We start from the raw sequence: 26,997 nt of genomic DNA on the forward strand, positions 1-26,997 counted from the left end.
TACATTCTCCAGAGGGAGGAGGGCTTGAAGGGTGTGGAGATTTTTTTATTTATGTTCCTAGCATTCAGCAGTAACACCTTAAGGTTGCACAGAGACTTTGCCACTGTGTTTGTATTTTTGTCTTTTTGGTATTACCTAGAAAAGGCTCTAAATGTCTGGATAAAGTTTTAGCCAATATGTAAAAGCCTAGGGGGGGACAGGTGCAGCCCAACCTTGTCAAAGCAATGTGGTCTGTTGACCATGTCCACCTATACTGATTGACACTGAATCCACCTACAGTGACACCAGAAACAAAGGTTTCAATTATTTTATGTTCATACTGTGGCATCATCCTTGGTGAAGGTAAAATACTGCTCAGTGCAAAGCTCACATCTATCCGTGACACATATTCTGAAAGATCCATTATACCTCTTTTCAAACAGTCCAATGAGGTACATCTCAGGTCATTTACACCCACATAGAATCCTATCAGTACCTGGGATGTAGTGATTTGAGTGTGTATGAAATATTGTGGATCCTGGCTCCAGATAGTCAACTAACCATTATGTTCTACTTGTCTAACCTGGTGGGTGGGGCATCCATGCAGTGTCATGCTGTTTGCAGGTCTAATACTAACTTAATAGGGAAATTTTACTCCCTAGGCATTTGTCACTATACAGGGCATTGCCAGCTACCATATTGAGGTGGGTAGCTCTGTGCAAACTCACCTAATTTATAACTGAGGAAAAAAACTTGGAAACTGACACCTATGCCTCTAGCAAATAAACATCTTCACTTCGATCTCCCTGGAATGTTTTCCAAATCAGATAGACCAGGTAAATACTTTCTGTCACAAGATGTATTATCCTGGAATTTTATAATGTAAAAGCACAACAAAAGTATCTTGCAACTGCAGATTAAACACCAAAGAACTACCAGACAAATACGTTCCCAGCAATTCACCCTTCTGCAAGGTGATTTGGATGCAAACAGAACTAGAAAGCCAACCAACACAGAAATGATGACTTTTGCCAGAGAATTAAACAAATGCTTGAAAAATGCTCACAAACAGTAGCAATCACTGTATAAAGCAAGTACAAGTGTAGTACATCAAGAAAATATTCTTATGTTAGCCCAGGTGGCTCTGGATGTAGCTTAAACACTTGAATAGCATTGCTGAGCTCTATGGAAGTGAGCACAGAGCCTTGAAACTTCCTTAATTTATACAGAGGACAAAAAAAGATTGAAAACTGACTCCTAGCCAGTCAACAACCACATTTTGAGCTCCCTGCTTCCAAATCAAGTGGACTACACCTTCATGTGTTCCTCTGCTTTTGAATTCATTGATTAAGTTAGAAATATCCACATGATGGAATAACAATTTGTTTTTAGCATTGGTCCTCTGCAGTGATGCCTCACCATTTTGAAATGTAAAATATACTGTGTATGCACCAGTAGACAATTAAGCACACTCTACTCCCAAAGGCATGCATCTATGGTGCATATCTCACAACACAGACTTATGCTCTGGTAGATGCACTGCCATGTTGTACAACCCTGCTATCCTCCTTATGTGTTGGCATGTATTTTTATAACAGTAATATTAAGAAAATAACAAGGTAACCTGTGTGGTTTATAACTGGACATTTCCAAGACAACAGTAATTATGCTCCTGGCAGAGGTCATAGCACTAGCCAGTCTGGCATGAACCCTATCTGTGCACTAGGAGTACCTAAGTGTACAGTTCGTATGTATCACGCTCTCATTATCATAGCTCCAGTACCAGACTCCTGGTCGAGGTACAGGCTGCACTCCTGCGTTTCATTCTGCACACACACCATAGACTAACAGGCTGTAGTCCTGTGTTACTCAGTGCATAGTAGTTGTGCCTTATCAGAGAACTGCTTGGTGTTCTATAGTGCAGTGATTATGACAGCAGCAAGATGCTCACTATAAGTAGAATTCCAGCTATTCTGCACAAAATGTGTCCACAGATCTGACTTTGATGTCTAAATGTCAATGGCTATCTATGCTAACACAACACTGTTGATAAAAAGGACATGTTACTGTAGTTTAGTGCAAATGACCCAGACAGTCACTGTGCACAGTAACCAAGAACTCCTATTCAAAGATAATAAAGTTTATGTTTTCAGTAGAAGACTCTGTAAAACAAAATTAGGGTTATTGTTGATTGTCTACAGCTGGATGGTCAGAATGATCAATTTAAGTGCAGGTTTTTTTAAATTATAGGAGTGTTTGTTTAAGTTTATGTCATTGGTGCCAGTACAGAACGTTGAATCTTGCCAAATGATTTGCATGGCTCTGAGAATGTTGCAGCATAGTTTGGCAGCCATTGCCACTGCAACACTCCGACTCTTGTAAGTTTTTTGTCAGTTTAGTTTGTAATGAAGACATCTACCTATTAATTCTCCCTACTTTCCACCTTAATAAATAAAACATATATTTTTAGAGTTAAAGTGGCAGAAGTCCCCACCCCACCCCCAACCCTTTGCAAACAGAACTAATGAAATGATTTTTTGTTTTCCCCTTTTTTCAAAAACATAAATCCTTAAGTAGCTTTTTCTTTTACAATGCAGCCCCTGGGACTTAATGTAGTTCCAAAAGCAGTGTAGTGTAAGAAATGGCATATATAGAACACCACATTGTGTGTAATGACAGCATTTGGTATTCCGGACCTGCAGTTACACAAGGTCAAATATTCTACATAATCATCATGTATTTCATAGCTCTGAGCTTTCAAATTATTGTATTGTGCATTAGCTGATATTTTCAGGTTTTCAGTGAATAATTGCATATCATTTAAACAACATACAACTATTCAACCCCAAAAATATTTAAAATGTTGGGAGGTCACTACTCAAAACAGCAACATTTACCAGCTAGCCAAACACAAAAACAATTTTGTTTTATTTTGTGGAGGGGAGAATGATCTCTTAAACTTAGAGAAGATAGAAAGTTGTATAAAATGGAACACTCTCCTTCTTGGTCTACTCCATGTTTATAAACCCCATTACAAAAAGCTGGTAGCTTTTCAGTTATAATGTTCTGACCATCAATCAACTGATTGCTGACAAACAGTTTTCCTTATTTTATTCACTTTTCTCTCTCTCACGGTAGGAACTAGTGCAGCTATATGGTTTTGCCATAAAAAAAAAAAAATAATAATAGAATAATGCACATGAGAGTGAGATACAGATCTGCTCCTCTATGGGGTCATACTACCAAAATTACTGATGATTTCCATGTTATGTTCCAAAAAGGGCATCACCAGGAACTGGTTTTAGCCAGTTATGCTACATAAACATTTAGAGGCATTTTACATATTTGACCAGTTACATGTCCATGTTGATAAGTCAACACTTGCATTTTCAATTGTAATTGTCTTTTATATTTCCTGTGCAGGGAAGGGAGAGGAAAAATATGGTGTCGGCATAAAACACAAAAGCAACAATATTGTACATAAGAAGAAAATCACTGAAAGGTATGACATTTCAAACAAATGCAGCGACCATTTTAAAAGTTGGCAAGGTTTGTAAAATAATGTGTATCTATCCATATACAGGACAATCAGGATATCTGGTCTGTGGTAACAAAACCTACTCTGTATGGAAATGCGTTATTTTCTGTTTAATATTTGACTGAGATTAACTTTAAACCCTTCTTGAGGGCAACTAAGTGATTTTCTAGATCCTTTACCTTTCCTAGTTTGACAAACTCATAAATACACAAATGCAATGAAAGCAAGATATTACATCACAGCAGCAATCTCACTGCAGACAGATACAAATAAGTAACATATTTCATAGGTAACTACTATTAGACATTAACCTGATTAAGTTTTTGTTTCTTTCCACATATTCTGTATTTTTGAGTGTGAGTAAGTCATTTGTAAGCTGTCTCCTGACTCTTATTTGACTATATTACTATAATCAAGAATATTTATTAGGATATGCAGTAAACATCAACTGAAGACAAGTTATGGCATGAATAACAAACAGCTAAAGGCAGTAATTTCAGGTTTAACTGGAATGATCAGTGTCACTCAGCTGGTGAGAGAGGTCCCTTTTGACCAAACAGAACTTAAAAATACCACAATAATTTTCCAGGCTACCCCTTGAGAGCTGGATTCTATTAAAAACAACCAGGCTGTTCTCTGTTTGAGGCTCCCACGGAACCAGAGAAGTTCATAAATAGTGATGAGAAAAAAATTATAAGGTTAACTTGTGCTGAGATGCATACAAGGATCAACAAAAATACTTTAACTAGCATTCATGTCTTGGTAAATGTGCATGACATGGATGGTACAACAGGAATGCTAGCAGTTACAGAACTGTATTGTGCTTTAAGCCTCAATGTGTTGTAACAAGCCATCTGAATTAAGTTGCAGCAGAGACAGGAGGTTGCATTACTTTTTTACATTCTGTAGTGTTCTGTTTGAATATATTGCTGGTAAAAACATCAATCTTTATACCTTTGGAAATATTTTAGGCAGCTCTGTACAACACAGAGTATACCTACATCTCAGGATGATGTAATATTTATCAGAATTTTAAAAGTTTCCTATTGTAGCAGACTAGTTTTGATGTAATCACTATGCTTTTTCTTCCCATTGCTATTGTCATAATAACTTCTCTCTCCACCTCTGCCACCAAAGCAACAGGCTGTAATCTTCAAACTATAAAAATGAAAGGCTATACCACACAAGGAGACATCATGATTGGTGGTATCTTTCCACTCCGATACAGAAAGACATTTCCATTAGCAACTTTCAGAGAGCCGCGAAGTCAAATTCAGTGTGACACGTAAGATAAACTGTTACCATCATTATACAGAAAATTTGTGAGGATCTAAACATCTGTGATTTTGTAGTCACTGTTATATATTTAGTACTTGCATTCCTAACTTAATTTTATGTTTATCATTAAAAATAATACAATACTTAATGAAACATTTCAAATTTAATGCCAGACTTTTACTGAGTTTTATTAAACATTTTTTCAAACAAAGCAAACTGAAAGAGTTTTTTTAACAAGAAATGAGAGAGGAAGAAAAACAACCTAAGGGTCTAAAACTTGGAATGACATATACAAATGGTATTAATATATGTCCGAATTTAGTAAGACTGTGGAAGCTGTATAAGATATCAACCAGCCATGCAAGCAAATTACTAAGAAGGTATAAGCCATTCTTCATTGCTAGAAATTTACCTAAGTTATGAGCTTCAGATTTTATGGCCAAAATATTTTGGGGGTGAAATTTGGAATAATGACATCAATTTAAAAAGTGCTGGTTTCAGACTGAATTGGCCTGTGGATATTTCCACTTTGCATTTTTTTTCAAAAGGGCATGAAATATGGCCATTTGGCATTTTTTTTCAAAAGGATATACATGTCAAGTAGAAGTACATTAGGGAACTACTACTGAATTTAAATTTCAGAACTATTCATTTGTTCTGGGGGGGGGGGTAGTAAGTGTTAGCAATTAAAGCTTAGACTAGAACTTTGTATCCCACAGCACAGAAAATATTTCAGTCTTCATAACTGTCTTAGTAGTAAGCATCACAAGCAATATAACACCCTTATTTCTATGTCCATGTGCATATTAATATATATGGATATATATGTAGTGATATTTATACATAAAGAAAATTGCACAATGGCAGATGTTTATCTCATCTGAAACCATGTAAGTGCAAGGCAATTACTTTAATTACAAATACTTTACTTACATGCCGCACTGTAATTCAGTAGTATGTCATTAATTATGTGCTTTCAATCTGGACTATGCATTGTATGGTATTTTAATACTGAATGCTGAAGGAATACTGATTTATGTAAAGAAAACATTTTTCTAGGTTCATACACCTAGTCATTGTGCTATATTTCATGTCTGACAGTATCTGCTATTTTATTATGTAACATTATGCAAATTGAATAAACACAACTTACATGTGTTCAGCTTTGAATTTACTTAATAATAAGGAATTGGGGATTGTACTTATTAAGATACATTTTTCAATATAATGTTCAGTAGGGGTACTCTGCCTTTTATGACGGTATGTATACTTTAGCATTCTTAATTCGCTTTCTTAACTGTCAGCATAACATTGAGAATGAACAATAGATTTTGACTTTTTACTAAATTTATATGCTTATCTTTAGCAGAAAAAAAAAAGAATTGTCCAAGTCTTGGTGGCTCATCTACAGTCTAACAAAAATAAAAAGAAACTAGTTCTGCATCATTACGGTAATAGTCCGCAAGTGAAAATTGATCATTTACTATACAGTGCTACAATTTGAATAATACTACTCCATCATCCCAGAACATATTCCAGATTTAACAGTTCACCTTTTCCTACTTCACTACATTTTCTCAGATAGCCGCAGTTCTTGTACAGAGAAATAATGTTGGATGAGCACTTGTCTAAAAATGTAGCACCATTCAGTTCAGTTGCAGGAGGGATGGGATAGCTGTAGCATCCTTGCTATAATAGCAAAGAAATCGCATATATCTATTAGGAACAGCTTCTTCATGGTTTCTTTACAAAGTGTTGTTACTTCAAAAGAGTTAAGGAGTAATGATCAGTGATAGAAAACTATAAGGTAAAGACAGTGATGTCAAACCATGATCTTATGTAGTAGCTGAAAACTAGCCATATTCTCTGTGATCCCTCCTCCATTTTGGAATCTGTGCCAGTTGAAATTATGTGTGCTATCTTCCTATATTTGCCTGTTATATTTCACTTTATTGTTGCTACTGTCTTCTAAAATTACTTCCTTGTGTTGATAGGATCTCAACAAGTACTCCCTCCTTAGATACTAAAATAAATAAACTGAGTAGTATTGCATATTTTATTTTATTTTACACAGAACTGTGCTGAGTCACATGAACCTTTATTCAGCTGCAACCTTGTTACAATACATTTTGAAAAGTAAATGTAATAAATGGAACCCAAGCAGAGAATGCACTAGGTTAACGTAACAGAGTATGCAGTAATATGAGTATTTAACATATTGCTGGATAAGAATCACACAGATTAGATACCAGCTTGAGCTGAGCCAAACATGGGCCTCAATCTGAATAAATCTATGTCTCTAAGTCTCAAACTACTGGTAAATGTTTACTTCTCTACTAACGCTGTTTAGATGTTTCTCATATTGATCACTGCTGCAATAGCCATAGCTATATTGGTTATATCCTGCCAAGGATACAACTGCTGGCCAGCTTCCAAAGCTTCTGGCCACCATCCATGCACCCAAACTGTCAAGCAGCTCAAGATGAGCTAAAAAAAAAAGACATGTATGGGTGCAAAGCCCTTCAGAGCTTTCCCGCCACCAAAAGGTACACTCCTCTGAGGCTTTTGAGGATCGATGTTCAGCTTGTGCTTTCCTTTGCTGGGCAGATAAGTTCCCTTCAAGGGAAAAATAACTTTCATGTTCTTATATTTTTTTATGTTTTATTACTTTCCTCTTTTGGAAAGTTATTTTAAAGCTAGGAGTATTGTGTTTTAATGGACTGTCTTGAGACTGTAATGTACTTTTAAACGGGTCTATATTAGTTCACCGAAACGGCTGAAGTTCGACACCATATGTTCGAACTTCTAACCACGAAGTGCAAAAACATCGGTCTTAGAACTGCAATTTTTTTCCCAGGGAAAAAAATCGCTGTTCCAAGAAACACACACACAACACAAGCACACCAAAAAAACAGCAATCCACACACATACACTTAAAATCCTACATCTAACCCTACACTAAACTACACATACACTACTATCTATCCACTTACCTTAACCCAAACCCTAACCCTAAGGTCCATAACTATCGCACACTCACCTGACCCATGCCCTAACCCTAACTCACCTATCCCGCCCTAACCCTAAAGTCTGTCACTATCGCACACCCACCTCACCCACTCCCTTACCCTAACTCACCTAACCCACGCCCTAACCCTAACGTCCACACAATCGCACACTTACCTGAACCTGACCCATAACTTTCCACCACAGTCCTGAAAATCACTAAACCACAGAAACGGCCCACTTCGATAATCAGTGTTTGAACTTCACAGTTCGAACAAATGCTGTTCGATCATCAGCCATTTTGACGGACTGATATAGACCTCTTTTAAACAGAGCACTCATTTTTTCTGTCAGTTTAAAAGTAGTACAAACTAACTGAAAATATTTTTTTTTTTCTGTTGTAGGGCTGCCACAGTGTTTGAAAGTGCTTTACTGTGTTTTTTTTTTTTTTCTTTTAAAAAATTCACTTTTGTGGACTGGTAGTTTGACTGGCATTTGTTTTTTTATCTTCCCCAGGAAAGATGCATCATTTTCAGCTTGACCATGGAACAGATTGCCAGTCGCATGGTCGGTCCTTCTTCTAGCCACAAAAATAAAAAAAATTAAGCAAACAGCCTTTATCACGACAGCAGGCTAGCACTCTGAGGGTATACATGTCTCTGAGTCTCAAACTATTGTTTTATGTTTACCACTCTAATAACACTATTGTGTTATTTTTGTTTGCTGGGAAAGTTATGCTTGATAGTGCCAGTATGAAACAGTTTATATAGCTCTTTAAAGTAGCCCCAAGAATGTATTGTACATCATACTACATTACATCCCCAAAATTGTGCTTTGAAATGATATAGACAATCCCTTATTCAAAAGATGGACAAAAAGACATGCCTAGTACCAAGACCCCATCCCAGAATTCATGTAAAATAAATCACATTCAAAGAGGCAGACTTCCCTTATTTGTCACGTGTTGACCTCTGTCTTGAAAAGAAGCAGCTGGCATTTAAGATTCCAGTTATAACACTAGTAATTTCTTAAAGCAATATTTTATAAAGAAAAATCATATACACATTGGCAAAGGGTCAACAACTGAAATTTTAAGAAAGTAACATTTAAAATTCTAAGGACAGAGGCTTAAATATCAAGTTTGCATGTTATTTCTGAATCAAGGAGCTAAGGTAATGCAAATTGCAATCTGATCTACTCAGAAACAATATATCAGAATAAATTGTTCCAAATAAAACAGGTAATAGCAATCCAGTCTGGGAAGGCATTGGTAAAATATTGTTCTTTAAGCATTTCTGGCTGCTTTTCTATGTATAGGATGTACATGGATGTTGACATGTAGGATGGTGACAAAGTGCATGCCTGTTTAGTGAGTAGATGAAATGGGAAGCTGTGTATTTATTTGGCAACTAGGTAAGAGCACATAGTCACTCTCAGTGTTTCATTCAGAACAACGGGAAATTCTGGCACCAGTACCAGCGGGGACTTCATTATTCTTTCTCAGACCAGTTCTGTGGGATCTCTAACATTCAAATGAATTTTCAGGAACTCAGGTAGAAGGAATGTTAGTTTAACATTTCTTCCAAAAGATAGCACCTTAGGAGTTTGGCACATCCTCCTACTAAACATGTCAGTACAGGAACATGAATCTAAGTACACGATGTGAGGTTTAAATTATAGTTGCTTAGAATTTGACTTTCTTTCTTACTGTCATCACTTTTTTACTGAAGCAAAACTTTGTCAGAATGTCTCTGCACAGGCTGAATGCTCATATGAGTGAACATTGTTTTCAGTGAACTTTTTTGCTTCCAGCATTTTGTATGGGATCCTAATGCAGTGGTGTAAGGGAGTTTGCCCTTACCCCAGTGTTGTGCAATCTTGGAGTTGGTATATATAATTAGCAAGGGGTGTGAAGGGTGCGGGGGGCTTACCCCCCTGCAAAAATTATTTTTAATTTTTCTTTTAGATTCAATCAGTCAGTTTTTTGAATGTTCAGTGTTTGATGATATACTCTCCTGTACAAATCTTCATATATAATATTATTAAAACTATATTTTCATGGTATGTTTACTTAATGCATTATTATTATATGACTCATTACTCTGTTGAATGTTTTTCTGTATAATGTATATACGTAATTACATGAATACTTCTGTGTATATTTGTTGTTCCTTCGGCCAGGGTAGTGGAGAAAGAATGAATCCCAATGTTGAACATTTTCACTTAGGAAGAGTATCTGGTTATTCAGTTTCTTCATAATCAGTGAAAGATGAAACAGTGGTTCAATGCATGGCACTGTCTGATCCACCAACCTTAATCAAGGCCAACTATTCAAGGTCAACCCCTGATAACTTCTCCATCATAAGTCCCCTTTATTGACAAAACAAAAACAAGTTAAGCTTAAAAAGAGAAACCACAACAGTATAAATAAATAAGAGTTTTTTTCAGGAATAGTAACCTAATATTCACAATTTCTACAACTATAAAAAAGGGAAAATTCAGTACCATGTAGAACCAATCGCTCTTCCTTTTCCATAATTATCTGAAATCATCTGGAAAAGTACGTAGTCGCCTCACAGCAAGAGATTCTTCCATTCGATTTCTCGGCTGAAGCACCTTCTGTATGGAGTCTGCACGTCTCCCCCACGGTTGAGTGACATTAAAGACATGCAGGTAGGTGCGAGCGTGAATGGCCATGCCTTTGTTGAAGGTTGGGCATCGGGCTGGCAACTCGGCACCGTAAAATCCACTGCCAATCATGAGCGGACCGGAGTTCCGCTGTGGCGACCCCTAACCGGGAAAAGCCGAAAGGCTTTATATGGAAAAGTAAAAATTATATAATCAAATAAAACCAGAAAAGAGTAACGCCTCCTACACAAAAAACAAAACCCTAACAACACCCTTTTCCCCATAGATTCACATGTCAATTACCAATCAAAACCTACAAATCACAGGGACACATTCTGTCTAATAAACCGATTAAAATGTTTTGTTGACAAGGCAGGTACTCAGTAAAAGAAACTGGATGAGAAAGGTCTTGATAAATACAGACGTAGTAAAGTGGGTTAATGTCACACTGTCTAGCCCAGCTAGAAAAAAAACATTACAGTTATTGTCATACTTTTATGCACAGACCGGTTTTATGATTGCTGCTAACAGCCCTGAGCCATACATCAGTTCAGTGCTGCATCTCTGGGTGTGGGATATAACTCATGGTAGTCTAGCTGCATTTACATTTCATTAACATTATAAAACAATTTGCCATTTCCTCAAACACAGTTTCAGAAATGCTCACTATAAGCTGCAGATGTGAATATTTTAAGTGCTAATGTGGGAGTCAATTTTTATTTTATTTTTCTGAGATTGTAAAATTATTTTTCTCTTCAGATAATTTAGAGCTTCCATTATGTAGTTTTTCATATGCTTTGTCAAAGGACTGTTATCCCTACTGTGAAGTTTTGATATGATTTTCAATGGAGCTTTTTTTTTTAAGTGAACAGCAACTCCACATGTCATGGTTTATAAATTCTGAATTTACTAACTGCAGGATGTTCTCAGGGTACCTCTTTGATGTTGGCAGACAACATGCTAGCTGTCTAAACTGGACAGTAACTTGATATTGTTAGGTAGTCTTCATAGTATAGTGTTGTTGGGGAAATGGGGGGATTAAATACTTCTGAAGTATGCTGTGATTGAGGTTTCCATGTAGTAAAGCAAAGATTTCCAACTTCACTGCATATTTGTCTTATATGGAGACTCAAATCTATGAACATCACTTACGGAAATCACCCTTTTGTTTACCTGTTCACAGACTGATACTGAGAGCGGTTTATATCTGTGCGTGATCTGAGTGTTGCAGGATATGAAGCGTGAGTGTGCCGGGAATGCATATCATCTTCTGGGTTCAGGTAAGGGGATAGGTATGGCACTCGAGGAAGCATGGCACATTGCATATTTATTCCCTCCTGAAGGACAGTGCATTACAAAGCACTGAAGTTAGGAGTCACAGGAACTCAGGAAGTAGTGCCTGTCTGCATACAAATCTCAGTTCTAGGACACATACCATAGTCTTGAGAGTTTAAACATCTAAGCAGTTTACTGGAGACATACAGGACAGATTCTTGTGCAGATTCTCATATTTAACAAGTTTTACTGCCAGAATACCTGAGAAGGTATAAGAAAGTATAATGTCTTGAGGCTACCTGATTCCCACCTGACCTAGGAAAATGGCCAAGGCCACAGGAACAAACACCAAAGACTCAGCATAGTACAAGAGCTTGGGGGAATGGCACTAAAAATAAATATGGGTTTGGGGGCAAAGTATTCTGGGAAACTATTGTAAGGAAGGCAGACAGTCATCAAAAAGAATGAAATGTATAATATGACATTTATTTAATTCCAGTCAGTACTGAATACCACTTTAGACCATACATAGCACCTACTTGACCACTTCCACCTTTTTTATAAAAGAGTAAAGATAAGTAAGAAGATATTCAGCTGTTTACATAAATATACTAAATATGTACTGAATTATCAAATTTTGGAGCTATTTTATAGTCATGGTGCATCTCAGCACTGTTTTTGGGGAAAAAAGCAGCTTCCTCTAAATCCTTCATTACAAGAAGAATTTCAGCTTGTTGTTTACTGCTTTTGTAAAAATGGATAAGGAGATTTTAGACAACAGCTTAAAATATCCAGTAACTTCTAAGTTCATGCACATGTATGGTTTTCTATGACCTTTTGTGTGCAGGAGTTCATGTATATGTATAATTTTCCATGACCTTGCAGTAACAGGTATTTAATTAAGACATCAGTGAAAAAAGACAAAGCAGAATAATGTAGCTCCTGTTCCAAACATTCATTTCGTGGTTGAAACAGATATTTTCACTACTCATATATAATTTTGTAGTGTTATGTTGCTTGTATCAGTTGTCTTAAGTCACTCATACAAAGTTGCATAAAGCCCCTTGCTCGCGTTATATTATCTGGGCCTTTTCTTTTAAAATAACAAAAAGCTACACATTTTGAATATCATGTCATACCTATATATTCTCTCTGGTGAAAATAAACTCGAATTTAAAGGTTTTTTTTGTTTGTTTGTTTTTTTTATCCCATGCATCTTCTAACAACCATGGAAGCTGGAAGGATTAATACATTTTAAACTGAAAAGTTCTCATTTTTACAGCAAAAAAACTTGACTTGACCTTTAAAGCAGGTAGCATTTGTCAGTGTGAGATATGCTGTCACTACAGCTGTTTTATCTTTCTAGAATTTCCTCAGCTGCTAGCCTTCTGTCAAGCTGTTTATTTCCACTTTGCGTTTGCAGCAGAGTACTAAATTCCTTCCAGTGACATATTTACAAGTATGTTAAAGAAATAGGTGCAGCTCTATCAATATTTGTTGAAAAATGATATTTCATGAAGGACCCTAGAGGCATGTTTTTTATTTTCAACCTCTTATTCATCTTTATTTTCTCTTGGGCACGTGCATTGCTACAGTGAGGTTAAGATGAAGTCAGTAAGCTATGCTCACCTGAAGAATGAGTATGTTAGCATTACATCTATTCAATGGTGTGGACATTTCTTCTGTACTGATTTCACAGATTTATTTCTCCTACTGCTTTTTTAATATGTGCCTGCTGATTTATATGCCTGCATCCTCTCTAGCTTTGCCCAAGACGTTTATGTGTTATTACACTTTGTTGGCTGTATGTAAATGACAAGAATGCTATATATGGTTCCTGAGTCAAATATGAATACAGCTGCAGAGAAAGGGAGTAGAGTTCTTGCTAACCGCATGACTAAAGCAATGAATCATAATGAATAGCTTCCAGTGCAACTAGCATAAACAATAATGACATAGATCTGATTTTCAGACGTCATACCCTTTAGAAAATTCATGCTGATGCAAAACCTGTTATTCTATCATCTTTCTAAGTTTGTAGGAGCAATATGTAAAAAGTGTCCCTATTTTTGGTCCTTTGAACCCCCCATTATTTACAGCTTTGTCCAGATTTTTTGCTCTATGAGGTTGAGAGGTATGCTATCACAATACATATTGTGTCTCAGGCTAACCCACTGCTCAGTTGCTTTACTGTCTCTTTTAATGCAGTGTGACTGACAACGGTAATGGTTTGGCCATGTTACTATGTCTATGCTCTGCTGCCCCAACCAGAAAACCAGTATTAGTGTTACCTCTCATATGGTCAGTAGATCTTGGTATTGTTACTGCAATATTATCTATGTGAAGTGACAATACTGGCCTTGATAGCAGCTTCCCCCACACTTATACAGACAGTTTCCACCCATATGGCATTGAGAAACCATGTAAACTGAAGCAAGATTCGGAATATGTACAAAACAACCTTCTTTCATAGAGACAATGGTAGGAATAAAATGAAACACATTACTGGGGGCTATGGAACTCAGGATAGTAGAAAACCAAAAGGAGAGATATCTATTCCAGAGGATTGTAGCCCCCCAAACATCTCCAACGCCCAGGTGAGAACTGCCCTCACTAAGGCAAAAAACACAGCATCCATGGGACCGGATGGTGTCCCCGGCTGTGTGCTTCATGAACTCAACGAGGAATTAAACCCACAGTTAGGACAGCTGTTTAATCTTAGCCTCACCTCAGGATACGTACCCAAGGAGTGGCGCACGGCGACTGTGGTCCCACTTCATAAGGGCGGTGCCTCCACAGACCCTGGAAATTACCGCCCCATTAGCTTGACAAGCCTTATCTGCAAAGCCATGGAGAGGATCATAATGGAACTCATAAATAAAGACATAGGGAACTTGCAGACTTTGGATCCAAATCAGTTTGGCTTTGTCAAAGGCAGATCCTGCCTCTTAAACTTGGTTGACTTTTTCGAGACAGTCACCAAGGCCATTGATGAGGAAAGGCAGTCCATACAGCCTACCTTGACCTGGCAAAGGCCTTCGACACAATACCCCACTCAGGTATCATCGAAAAACTCATCAGCTTGAATGTAAACCCATACATCACAAGATGGGTTGCAAACTGGCTAAGTGACAGAACCCACAGGGTCAGAGTTGCTGGAGCCATGTCAGACTCAAAGCCTGTCACAAGTGGTGTCCCACAGGGCTCAGTCCTGGGTCCACTCTTGTTCGGCATCTACTTTTCTGAAGTACAAGCAAACACAGGAGGGTTATGGCTGACAAAGTTTGCAGATGACTGCAAACTGGGCTCCATAGTCGAAAACACATCTGACACAGATATCCTCCAGAAGGGCCTCACAGAAACGGATAACTGGTGCCAGAGCCATGGCCTGAAGTTAAACGCCTAAAAATGCATAGTCATACCCTTCGGGAAAAACAAGGTTACCCCTAGCTACCATATAGGTGGCAATCCACTGAGCACAGAAAAAGTCATCAGAGATCTGGGGACCCAGGTTGACAGTAGCCTTCGTTTGACACTCATGTTGCTAAAGTAGTTAGGAAAACCTTCTATATCACCCACCTGATCATGAAGGGATTCACATCTAGATCAAGGGAGGTCATCGTCCCCTGTACTCATCACTCATTAGACCTATGATTGAGTACAATGCCCGTTCGGAATGTATCTGACCAGACACCTGCTGCAGCTTGAAAGGCCCCAAAAGTTCCTCACCAAAAGGATAAAGGGTCTCAAAAATATGTCTTATGCTGCCCGACTGAAAGAACTCCAGCTCTATTCAGTCTCATACCGCTTGCTCAGAGGTGACCTGTGCCTGACATATAAGGCCATGTCAAACCCAGATTTGATGAATATGCTTCACCTCAAAAATCTAGATCCCTCAGAACCACAAGGGCGGAGACTTAAACCTTGACACGGTTATAAATAGAACGTGCTGGAGGGACAGATTCATCACCCAGAGACTCCCTATGCTGTGGAACAAAATCCCGGTACATGTGAGGCAGAGCACCTCTCTGGCCTTGTTCAAGAGGAATCTTGACCAATGGATGGGAGATTGCACATATACCCCAGGGATTACTTCAGTGTCACTGCTTGACAGAGGCACAGCAAAATGATAGGCATAGTTTTTATTCAAACTAAAGGGGTGGCGAAAGCCACATAACTATGGGCTAGGCTTATAAATGCCCTTGGGCAGATAGCCTAGTATGAACCTATGAACCTATAATATGAGGCAAATGCAATTAAAGTGGAGATGAAATTGGTAGTAGATGCAGTGAGTTAATTGAAAAATACAGTTAGGCTACACAGATCTGATGATTTTGTTGCCATAATTATATGTTCCTATCTAACCATTCCAGCTACAACCAACTGCCTTACTATATGTGAGCATATTGTTGAGAGTGGTTGTATATCATTTTGTAACACTTTTCTCCTGAAAATGAACTTACAGTGCAAGTCCTAAATGACAGCTGCATTTTATTCTTTTTCAGAGCTACAGATCCATTTTCTCTTTAGACAAGGGCAAGGGTTTTAATTCTTTTTTATCAAATTATTTCGGAAAGGTGTGAGATTCTTGATATTTTTTTCTAGAATAATTTGTGTAGGAAGGTTTTTAAATTCACAGCAATTCTTCAGGTCAGGGCTAGGTTTCATGGATGTAATATAACTGACACTGAGATTTGATTAATTACTTCTGTAACCAAGGATGTATTGATTAGCTGCTTTTATAGACCAGTGTTACTAGAGAAGCAATGTGTACATATATGCATGGGGAGGCTGGTGCCGTTATACTGTACGAAAGGTGCAGTTTACACTACATTTAACAAAGTGATGGCACTCAATGTTTATAGTCTTTTGCTTTGGGAATCAGAACTATGCAGGAGGTACTGATGCTTCAGGTATAATGAAAGAGGAATGTGTGTGTGTGTGTGTGTGTGTGTGTGTGTGTGTGTGTGTGTGTGTGTGTGTGTGTGTGTGTGTGTGTGTGTGTGTGTGTGTGTGTGTGAATTTGAGAGAAACAGCAATAGAGTATATAAGATAAAACTTCTCCTTTATACAGAATAGTGAAATGCTAAATTAAAATCATTTTTTATGACATGTTTCTGTACCATACTAACAGAAGTAGACATATGTGTGACAGAGAGAGACAATTACTGCTCAGATGTCCCTGATTTCCACAGCTGTCCTAGATTTGTGGTCAAAGTTAGTTCTGTGTACCATAAAATCTATCTAAATACTTTATATTAAATACTGTATGGATATAACACCAAATGTGCCAAGGTAATTTGGCACAAATACCCCCCCACACACACACACACACACACACACAAATGTGTGTGTGTGTGTGTGTGTGTGTGTGTGTGTGTGTGTGTGTGTGTGTGTGTGTGTGTGTGTGTGTGTGTGTGTGTGTGTTAAATAGCAATAACTAACTACTACAATAAATTAGCAAAAATATAAACTGATGTTGTTCTCCATAATGGAAGAAGAAAACTCTCCTAAAAAGCTGGTACTTTAGGGATTTCCTGAACAAAGCCTCTCAGCCACATGTCCAAATCAGGGAATGTAATTGATTCCAAAGTGTCAGGGTAAAGTAAGTTAATGACAACATGATAAAAGTTTCAAGTCTAACCTTCAGAATAACAAGCATCCCCTCACCTGATGACCTGAGAAGCATAATCAGAAGGTACATAATTGGGGAACCACCAAATGTTTTTGAAAAGTAGAAGAGAGTTTGTTTTAGTACATGATGCTCTAGGGTTACTCAATGAATTCTGGAAATGGATAACTGTTAAATGTTTCTAATGCAAAAAGGGTGCTTAACAAAGTTTTGTTAAGCACTTTTCAGCACAGTTAAGTTCTAGTGCAGTACTATAGTATAACAGTGACCACCACAGAACAATGCCGAAATCAAATTTGCAGCCTTAAAAGCTGTAATAAACATTCGCCATCATAAACTCAAAAAAAAAATAGTGGCAGAGTGAAATGTCTAACTAGTTTTAAAACAATTAATTCATCAGACACTTTGTTTCTGCTCACTCTTTGTGTGGCAGTCTTAAGTGTGTTATGAATTTTTTTGTAAGTAATAGAACATAGAGTGGATAAAGCCCCATGCACTGTAAAAAATTGTGATCAGGTCTCTCTGATCATAATTCACTTGCTGTCCATGTAGCACTGTGATTATTCTCCAAAATCTGAAAAACAATAAACCTGTTAAGCACCTTTCAGATGTCTCTAGAAAATACTCAGTCTTAACAGTGCTTAGGGGTGCTGAACAAAAGTTTGTTAAGCATCCCTAAGTGCTGTTAAGATCAGGTCTTACACTAAAAACTCAGTGTAAACAGTGGCAGCCAGCAAAGAACAGTGGCAGAAGGTAAAATATCTTTAAAATTTGTTAGATACTTCCCTCTGGCACACTTCTAAACAAGCAAAGAAAACCCCACATGTCCAATGACGTGTGTCAGAGTGAACTGTCTAAGGGATTTTAAAGCCCTTCATTCTTCAGAGAGACACACTTTGTTTCTGCCTGATATCTGTCTGACAGTGGTAAAGTGTTTTACTGGCTTTCAAATGCTTTAAAAGCTGGTAAAATACATTGTACTCCTAGACATTTTTCTCTTCCATAACTGGTAGTACATGAAACAGATAAAGCTCCATGCACTACAAAGAAATATAACTGGGTCTCCAATCAAAATGTCTCAAACTTTGCTCTCAAGATGAATTTCTCAGCATCCATATCTCAAACTCATAATAAGTTGGATTTGATTCGAGACCCAGTCATACTCTACTTTAAGTGGTTTTGACATGGATATCAAGATTTTCCTCTTAAGCTTCTTTTTCCTCCCCTTTTAAAGTGATTTTCTTGACATTCATTTTCATACACATAACAAATTGGAAATCATTTTTCTCTATAGGGTAAATGGTCTCACTCCCTATGATAAAATGAGGAGCTCAACAGTCCAAAAGGTGCTTGGAGTACAGCCAAAGCTCCTCCATGTTGACAGGAATCAAATTAGGTGTTTTGGGCATCTTGTGAGGATGTCCTCTCACTGCCTCCAGGGAAAGTATACTAAGAGGTTCTACTGTAGATAAACGAAAACACAATCTCTCAAAAGCTCATATGAGCGAATAATCATAACATTGGAAGTGGTATTTTGGGATTGCAGTACAGTGAAGAGCGGGATATTTACCTTTCCTCACTGTAGTGCGACCTTGGAGTAGGAATATATATTTAGTGGGGGGTGTGGGGGGAGTAGCCCCCCACAATACAAATTTCGATGTTATGATTATTTGCTAATATGAGCGATCGAGAGATTGCATTTTCATTTATCTAACATAGACCCTACTAGGAACATCCCTCTAAAAGGCTGTGGAGCACATCCAATACATAATGGAGAGATTCTGTTTCTTAGCTTACTTGGGAATAGCAGTGAATACCATAGAATGAGCTGGGGAGTGTTACTGGGATAGGCATGTCTGACCGACTCTGCTCAGCTTGCTACCACCATGGCTCTCACTAGGACAAGCAGGTTAGAAAATAGCTGGGCAGATGGAGGGATGGATAAAGAGTTATCACCACAACGGCATCCAGCTGGATTTATTTTTTCCTTGACTGATCTTCTTTCTAGATTAGAAACCACATATTAGATAAGAATAACATTTTACTTTCTGCCTTGTGAACTACGGTACATAAAACATTTAAACTGAGAGCCGTCTAGCATTCTACCATTCATTATTCACTTACCTTGGTATGTAATATCTTGCATTCTGCTGTAAGCAATAAACACAGCTGTCAATAACACTGACTTTAGTGTTATTTGACTTCAATATGAACCTTTAGCTCTCTGACGTCCTCTGACTGACACAACGTCTGCAGTTTTCTTTTTCTTAAACAGGTTCCGTGTTAACATATACCAGTTCCTGCATGCCATGGTGTTTGCAGTAGAAGAAATCAACAGTAATCCCTCGTTACTCCCAAACATTACCCTTGGCATGGAGATTTATGATTCCTGTGGTGTTGCAGCAAAAGCAATTGAGGCAACTATGTGGCAAATAACAGGGCAGGAACATTATGTGCCAAATTACCGATGCCGGGTAGAAATTCCTCTTGCAGCCATTATTGGAGATGCAGCATCTAAAAACTCGATACCTATGGCTCAGATATTGGGTTGCCATGACTACCCTCAGGTAAGATAAATTCTTTACACTGATTTTCAATCTAAGAGTGGAAGCAACAATTAGCATTTGAACTAAAAAAAACTAGAATGGAAGATAATTATTATTTCACATAGCTATTACATTGACCCTCGTGTTAGGCTCTACAGGAAACATTCATTTTGATTCAGTTAAACCACAAATTGTGATAAATAGTCAGTAATGTATAATGACCACATTAATGTAAAGAAAACATTGTCCTCACCTAAATTTATGCTCAGCTATTTTTGTCTGCCTTATGCTGTCACTCTCAATCACCCCACCCCCTTACTTTTAGTCAGGCAGTTCAATGGGTCATTACAACCTGTGATGCTACCACTTACACGCTGTGTATGTCTCTCATAAACATAAACACACACACACACAGACACACACACAGAACTTGACACCATGCATCCCTCAAATCACCAATATCAAGATACATTTAAAGCCAGTGTGCAGCCTGTTAGAGCTTTGCATAGATAATATGTTGTTAACTAGTGCATATTCTTATCTCATCTGTGCAGACAATAGTGAAGCAGATGCTGTTTTTTAATCCATTTTCTGTAACTGGTAATTCTCCTTACACTGTTCTATCAATGAGCTCCTGTAGTTGTAGGCATCTATCCTTGTAATTTACATTACAATTATTTACATTTAGGATTATTTTCTTTCCTGCTGTTTAGTCTGTTGGGTAGACTTCTCGCCTCTAGAAACAACACATTTCAGTCCACTTTAGTGATATTATTTGTAAATGATCACATAGTGCACAGTTTTATCTTGTTATAGATTACCCAGGAGCTCAGTTTTTTTTCATTGGAATTGGTAGGCTTGGAGGAGGGGGCATATGACCTTAACTTTTAAACATCAACTGCAATACAAATTAGAAAGAACATGGATTTTGAATGAGAGCGTTGATAAAACCTGCCATGGTCGAGAAATTATGTTTTTTAAACTGGTAAATATTTTTCTTAGTTATGTCTTTCTTATTTATTTTCTAAGATTAATCTATTGAACTATTGCCATGCCAAGATACAATATTTTTTCAAGTAAGAAGTTTTGGTAATGTTGAATAGTAAGTGGGTTTGTGTTTCATGCTTGTCAGTGTATAATATTTTTGGATGTTGCAATATTTTCTGATTTGTACTTATTTTGTTTGATCATGACTTCTAAAATTATCTATATTTTATTATTAAAATGAACTTAAACATTGGAGCATTTAGTACTTTAACAGTGGCCATTGAGGGTGAAAGCTTTATTGTCTGCAAATAAATGGAGCTATTTATTTTACATCTTCTTTGTGTTACTGGTTTATATATGTAAACTGCAAGGAAGACCCAGCTAAGCTAGATAAACCTCCTGTAGTAAAGGCCCATGGGCTACATACAAATGACCCCTTAAGTATACACCAGTGCTTCAGCCACATAGCTTCAAAATGGCCATTAATTTTTACATCTTTATATGTAGATTTAGGCTGAAAAAGCCAAAACCCACTAGCTGCAGACATGCACGTTTTGACCTTTTGCATGAGCTCATCAATACATCATAAATGCTGAGCTATCTTTCAGGAACATCAGGCTTAAAACTAAACCTGATGTTCATAAACATAACAGTTCCTACAAAATATTCCAAACAACATCCAAACCAAAAGGTAAAATTGTCTTACAGATAAATCCTTTAGTAAAAACTGCAAGAAAGACTTAGCCAAGCTAGAGGTCTTACTGTGTAATATCTTAAACCTCCTGTAGTAGAGATTAATGGGATGTGTGCAAATGACCCCTTAAGGTCATACTAGTGTTTCAGCTACATAGCATCTGAATAATCATGACTTTTTACTTTTTTAAGCCTTTATAGGTACATTCAGGCCAAAAAAAGCTAAACCCCACTAGTTGCAAACATGCTTATTTCAGGCATTTTTATGACTCTGACAGTACAACATAACTGATTGTTAGTTTATATGTTAAAAACACAGAGCTTAAAATTAAGCCTGATGTCCATAAATATAATGGTTCCTTTAAAATATCCAAGACAACATGCAAACCAAAGGGTAAGATGGTCACACAGATAAACCACTCAGGAAAAACTGCAAGAAAGATACAGCCAAGTTACAGTCTTTACTGCATAATGCCTTAATCCTTGTGCAGTAGAGGCGTATGGGATATACAAAAACGAACCTGAAAAACATACCAGTGCTGCAGCTATACAGCTTCTGAACGCCCAGGATATTTTATTCTTAAAGTCTTTACAGGTACATCTAAACCAAAAAATCAAAACACAGTTGTTCTGACATGCTTATTATAGCAATAACCCACGCCTGGGTGTGGGTAATGCGGGATTTACTCACAGTTGGCGTGGTTTGGTCCCGAGGGCGAACAAACAAAGACAACCGTGGGTAAATCCTGCATTACCCACACCCAGAAGTGGGTTATTGCTATTATACTATGACATTATTTAAGAAAAGAAACAATTACTTTTCTTAAATAATGGCATTGTATAATGCCTCTTTGCTGCCCTTCGGCAGTTCTGATGTACTGCACATGCCTACGCAGTACATCAGAGCTGTGGCCAAAAGCAACGGAGAAAGCAAAATCGGCGTTGCTTTTTTTCTGTTTCGCTATGTTAAATGGGTTTAACATAGCGAGACAGCTTTAAAATAAGCAACGGAGATCTCTGTTGCTTATTTTAAAGCTGTCTCGCTATGTTAAACCCATTTAACATAGCGAGACAGGTTTTAAAAAAAAGCAACGGAGAAAGCAAGATCTCCGTTGCTTTTTACACACTGTGTCGCTATGTTAAAGGAGTTTAACATAGCGAGACAGCTTTAAAAAAAGCAACAGAGATCTCCGTTGCTTTTTTTAAACCTGTGTCGCTATGTTAAACTCTTTTAACATAGCGAGACAGTGTTTTAAAAAAAGACTTATACTAATGGAAAAAGTCCGGGCGACCGGACCTTTTTCCATTAGTATAAGTTGATTTACAACGTGCACGCTGGCCAATCAGCGTGCACGTTTTGGAATATTAATGCGGGGTCATGGTATAATGCAGCTTTTATTATTTATTTTTTATGATTTCATCCATACAGAAAAATGAATTGCTAAGCTATAATTTAGAAATGAATGTCTTTAAATCAAGCCTGATGTCCATAAACATAAGGGTGCCTGAAAAATATCCCAAACAACATCCAAACCAAAGGGTAAAAAGTTCACGCAAACAAACCATTCAGTAAAAGTTACAAAAAAGACTCAGCCAGGCTAGAGTCGTTATTGTGCAATACCTTAAACCTCCTGCAGTAGAGGCCTATGGGGTGTATGCAAATGATCCTTTAAGGACATACCAGTGTTTCAAAAGTAATTACAAACTACTAATGACTGAAACATAAACAGAGAACTACAACAATCAATACATACTGTGTCATGTGTAAAACACTGATATTGTTCAATGTAATAATGCATATGTTCTGTGCTGGGCACTAAACATAGAAGAGAAACAATATAAACTGTAGTAAAAACAGGAAGTAATAAGAATATTGTATGTGTATATTATATAATACTTCAACTTCTGCATTAAAGTGCGTATATCTAAGTACTATAGAATTAGTTCAAACTGTCAAAAATAGTCCACAAAGAAAATGAACAATTAATGAAATGAACAAACAGAGCTGAAATAAACAGGTCATAAAAGCTGCAATAAGAACAATGGAATCCACTTTTAACAGATGTCTACTTGGAGTGGAAATCAAAGACAGTGCACTATGCAAATATGTCATGTGGCTTTGTGTAGCACACAAGGTGTTTGCAATTCAGTCCGCACTGCTTTCTAGCATGTTTTTCAGAGTAATATGGTTTTGGTACCAAATGAAAATACATTAATCTGTGTGTGTATGGACTATGCAAATTAGCCCCCTGCACCTCCAAGTGCACTGCTCTTCAAAGATACTTGCATAGTTCTGCAACTCAAAGATGTCTGCACTATATAAGATTCATACAGAGGAGTGCAAGTATTACCTCCCTTTCTTTTAAAGTCTAATGCAAAATGTCAAAATTCTTGCCAGACAGCTGTCAAACTATCTGTCATTTGTTGAGGTCTGACAGCTATTTAGACGTGTCAAACTGCAGCTAAAATTAAAAAAATAAAAAGCTTGTGCGTGTTCATATGTGTGTGTGTGTGTGTGTGTGTGTGTGTGTGTGTGTGTGTGTGTGTGTGTGTGTGTGTGTGTGTGTGTGTGTGTGTGTGTGTTATTGTAAAGTGCTCTAAGATGTCACAGCTCCATTTAGACCCCGTCATGTGACATTTTCAGTCAGAGAAGTGAAGTATGTGTACAGATCAGCATATTAGTATACAAAGCAGACTGTAGAAGCCTAGAACAGTACTACATTGCCAAATTCTGTCTTACACACACACACACACACACACACACACACACACATATTAATGCAGGTGACATTAAAGTATTTTATATTTCATTATTGAGCACAACTGAAAACAAAAGTATCAAATTCTGTTCTTCACTATCCAAATAGGTTGTAGGTCTCTTCCTCAGGCAAACAGTCTCTAAAACATGTAACCTTTCCAGATCCATTGCTCTGGGCATCCAATCCTCTCTTCCAAGGGGGACAACTCTTACCAGTTCTAGATTTCTCTGGCTTTTTCTGTGAGTTGGGTATATAATCCCTTCTTTTATTCACTTGTGCTGATACCAAGGTCTAACTGTTAAATATTTTAGTCTCCTTAAAGAGGTATCTTCTATACAAGTAATGTTAATCTAGTTATTATGGGTGCATGAAATGTTCTCATGTTATTAGTTAAAACAAACTGTCTTGAGCTTGAAGCCATCAGCTTCAGACCCTTGGGATAGTATGTGTTCCCTGACAGAGTGCTGCTCTTTAAATCTGAATGGCTACAATGACAAGGTATTTCTACATAGCCATGTATTGCCCTCTTTTTGCTGGTAAAAACACTGTAGGTGAACATGATAAGTTATGACGGCAGCACAGACCTGAGTGCCTATACTCCATAGCAGAATATATAGTCCCTGTCATGGTCAGCTCCCTACTCAAATAACACGGGATGTTCTTTTCCATCAAGCTTTTAGGCCAGTACTTTTCCCTGACTCCATCAAATGTATTAGTGTTTACTATGAACTGCCTGGCAAAATCAAGGGATGGTAAATGGAATCAGAACATAAAATTCTCCTTAGCTGTTGGAAGTCAGTTTCTACCTAAATAGACCGTTTCAATTTTGTGGGCATTTTCCACTAATCAGATTAGTGTGAAGACATACAACTGTGGAAAAGTGTAGCTAAAATTTTCTATAATAAATGTCTACACCCAGAAAGGCTCTAACCTGCTTTTTAAATTATGAAAGCCTCCAGTTATTTCTCCCTCTGCTTTTTCACTGTGGGGTTTGATAATGACCCTTAAATTTTTGTATCCCATGTATTTTACTTCTATGCAGTTCAGTTTTTCTTAAAAGACAATTTATTTTAGGGAGTTTAATACAGCTTGCACTTTGGACAGTTGTAAATCTCAATTTTCCAAATATAAAGTTATATCACCCAAATAAGCAGTGGCATAGGAAGTGTGAAGTTTATGGTCCCCACGTGTTAGCTGTTGGAAGGTGGATGGAGCTCCATGGAGGCCAGAGGGGATAACTGCCCTCATACTAAAATAGGCCATTGGGATAGCCAATGCAGTTTTCTCCTCATCTTCCTCAGTGAAAGGAATCTGCCAGTAGCCTTTTGTTAAATCCAGGGTGGTCAAAAGCTAGCCTTCCTCTGCCATTTCATTAGTTTATCCAAACTAGACATAGGATAATTATCCAACTTAAAAATATTCTTTAATTTTCTGAGGTCACTGCAGAACCTAGTGGTTCCATATGGTTTTGGAACCAAAAGTATAGGATTATTCCTTTGTTAGTATATTCTTTAGTGATCCTGGTATGAAAAACATTTTCCTTCCTCTTAAACTGCCTTCCTTATAGATTCAGGAATCATGTAGTTTCCAGTAAACTTTCACACTGGGGTTGGTTTGAATGTGATGTTTAATTAGGTCAGTCTTGCCAGGAAACTCTGAGAATGTTTATTTTTTCAGTAATAGCAACTCTTCTACCTCCTGTTTAGGTGTTTTTGATAAGGTGTCATCTACTTGAACTTTTGGTTTGAACAATAGCCTTCTGTCATTATTAAGTTTCCTAGCATCAGCTTAGTGCAGCTGCCTGTACTTCCCTCCAGGGATTCAAGATATCAACATGTTTAATTTGTTTGGGATACCTCTAACCTATACCTCTACCTATAATTTATTTTGCTTAGCCTTCTTATCACCTCAAATGGCCCCTGCCACTTTACAGAAAAGCTGCTCTCTGCAGAGGGGACAAAGACTAATACTTGGTCCCTAATTTGCAACTCTTAGTTCCTAGCATTCCTGTGAACATCCCTGTTGGTTGGTCAGTGCTCTTCCCATATAATCTCACGCTATCATTGTTACTACAGTAAAGCTATCCTGAACACTAGTGTAATGTACTAATATACTTTTAAGTTTTTTTTTTCTTTTGCTCATGTCCTTTGGCAATGTCTAATTGCCTCCTAGGGTGTCTGCCACACTGATGTTCTAAAGGTCTAACTCCTGTTGAAACCTGAGGTACCACTCTAGTGGCAAATTATTTCTATTTGCCATCATGACCTTTCTTAATAAGAACTTTAGAATCTTCTTAAAATGCTCTACCAGGCCATCTGTCTTGAGGTGATAAATAGAGGTCCAGTGATGTTTCACTTTGAAACATGGGCATAGGTGATGTATTATTTCAGATATAAATGGAGTTCTATGATCAGTAAGCATTTCTTCTGGTATCCTCTCTGGATATTTTGTGGCACAGTCTACAATTACGGGAATCCATTACAGATCCCAATTAGTAGCTCTATAATATCCATTACAGTCCACTGAAAAGGTACTTCTGTTATAGGGATGGGAACTAGGAGATTTTTTAAATCTGAGGTTTGGATTTATTTTCTGGCACTCAGACACTCAGGACTTTCTGCACAAAGAATGTTCAGTTTCTCTTATTATGCCTGAACAATACAGCCTGGCTAAAAC

The 26,997-nt window shown here is 37.5% G+C and overlaps 1 protein-coding gene across 1 annotated transcript in view; it reads left to right on the forward strand.

The window, feature by feature from the left end:
- Positions 1-26,997, forward strand: part of LOC122815058 (vomeronasal type-2 receptor 1-like) — a 246,136-nt gene that overhangs the window by 41,099 nt on the left and 178,040 nt on the right. The window contains exons 2-3 of the mRNA XM_044087302.1: positions 3,403-3,481; positions 19,612-19,903. Of these exons, the coding sequence (XP_043943237.1) occupies positions 3,403-3,481; positions 19,612-19,903 (371 nt within the window). The remainder of the gene's footprint in view (positions 1-3,402; positions 3,482-19,611; positions 19,904-26,997) is intronic.

Source organism: Protopterus annectens, chromosome 11.part0 (assembly GCF_019279795.1).
Source record: "Protopterus annectens isolate FY-2018-M chromosome 11.part0, PAN1.0, whole genome shotgun sequence".
Taxonomy (NCBI): Eukaryota; Metazoa; Chordata; order Ceratodontiformes; family Protopteridae; genus Protopterus; species Protopterus annectens.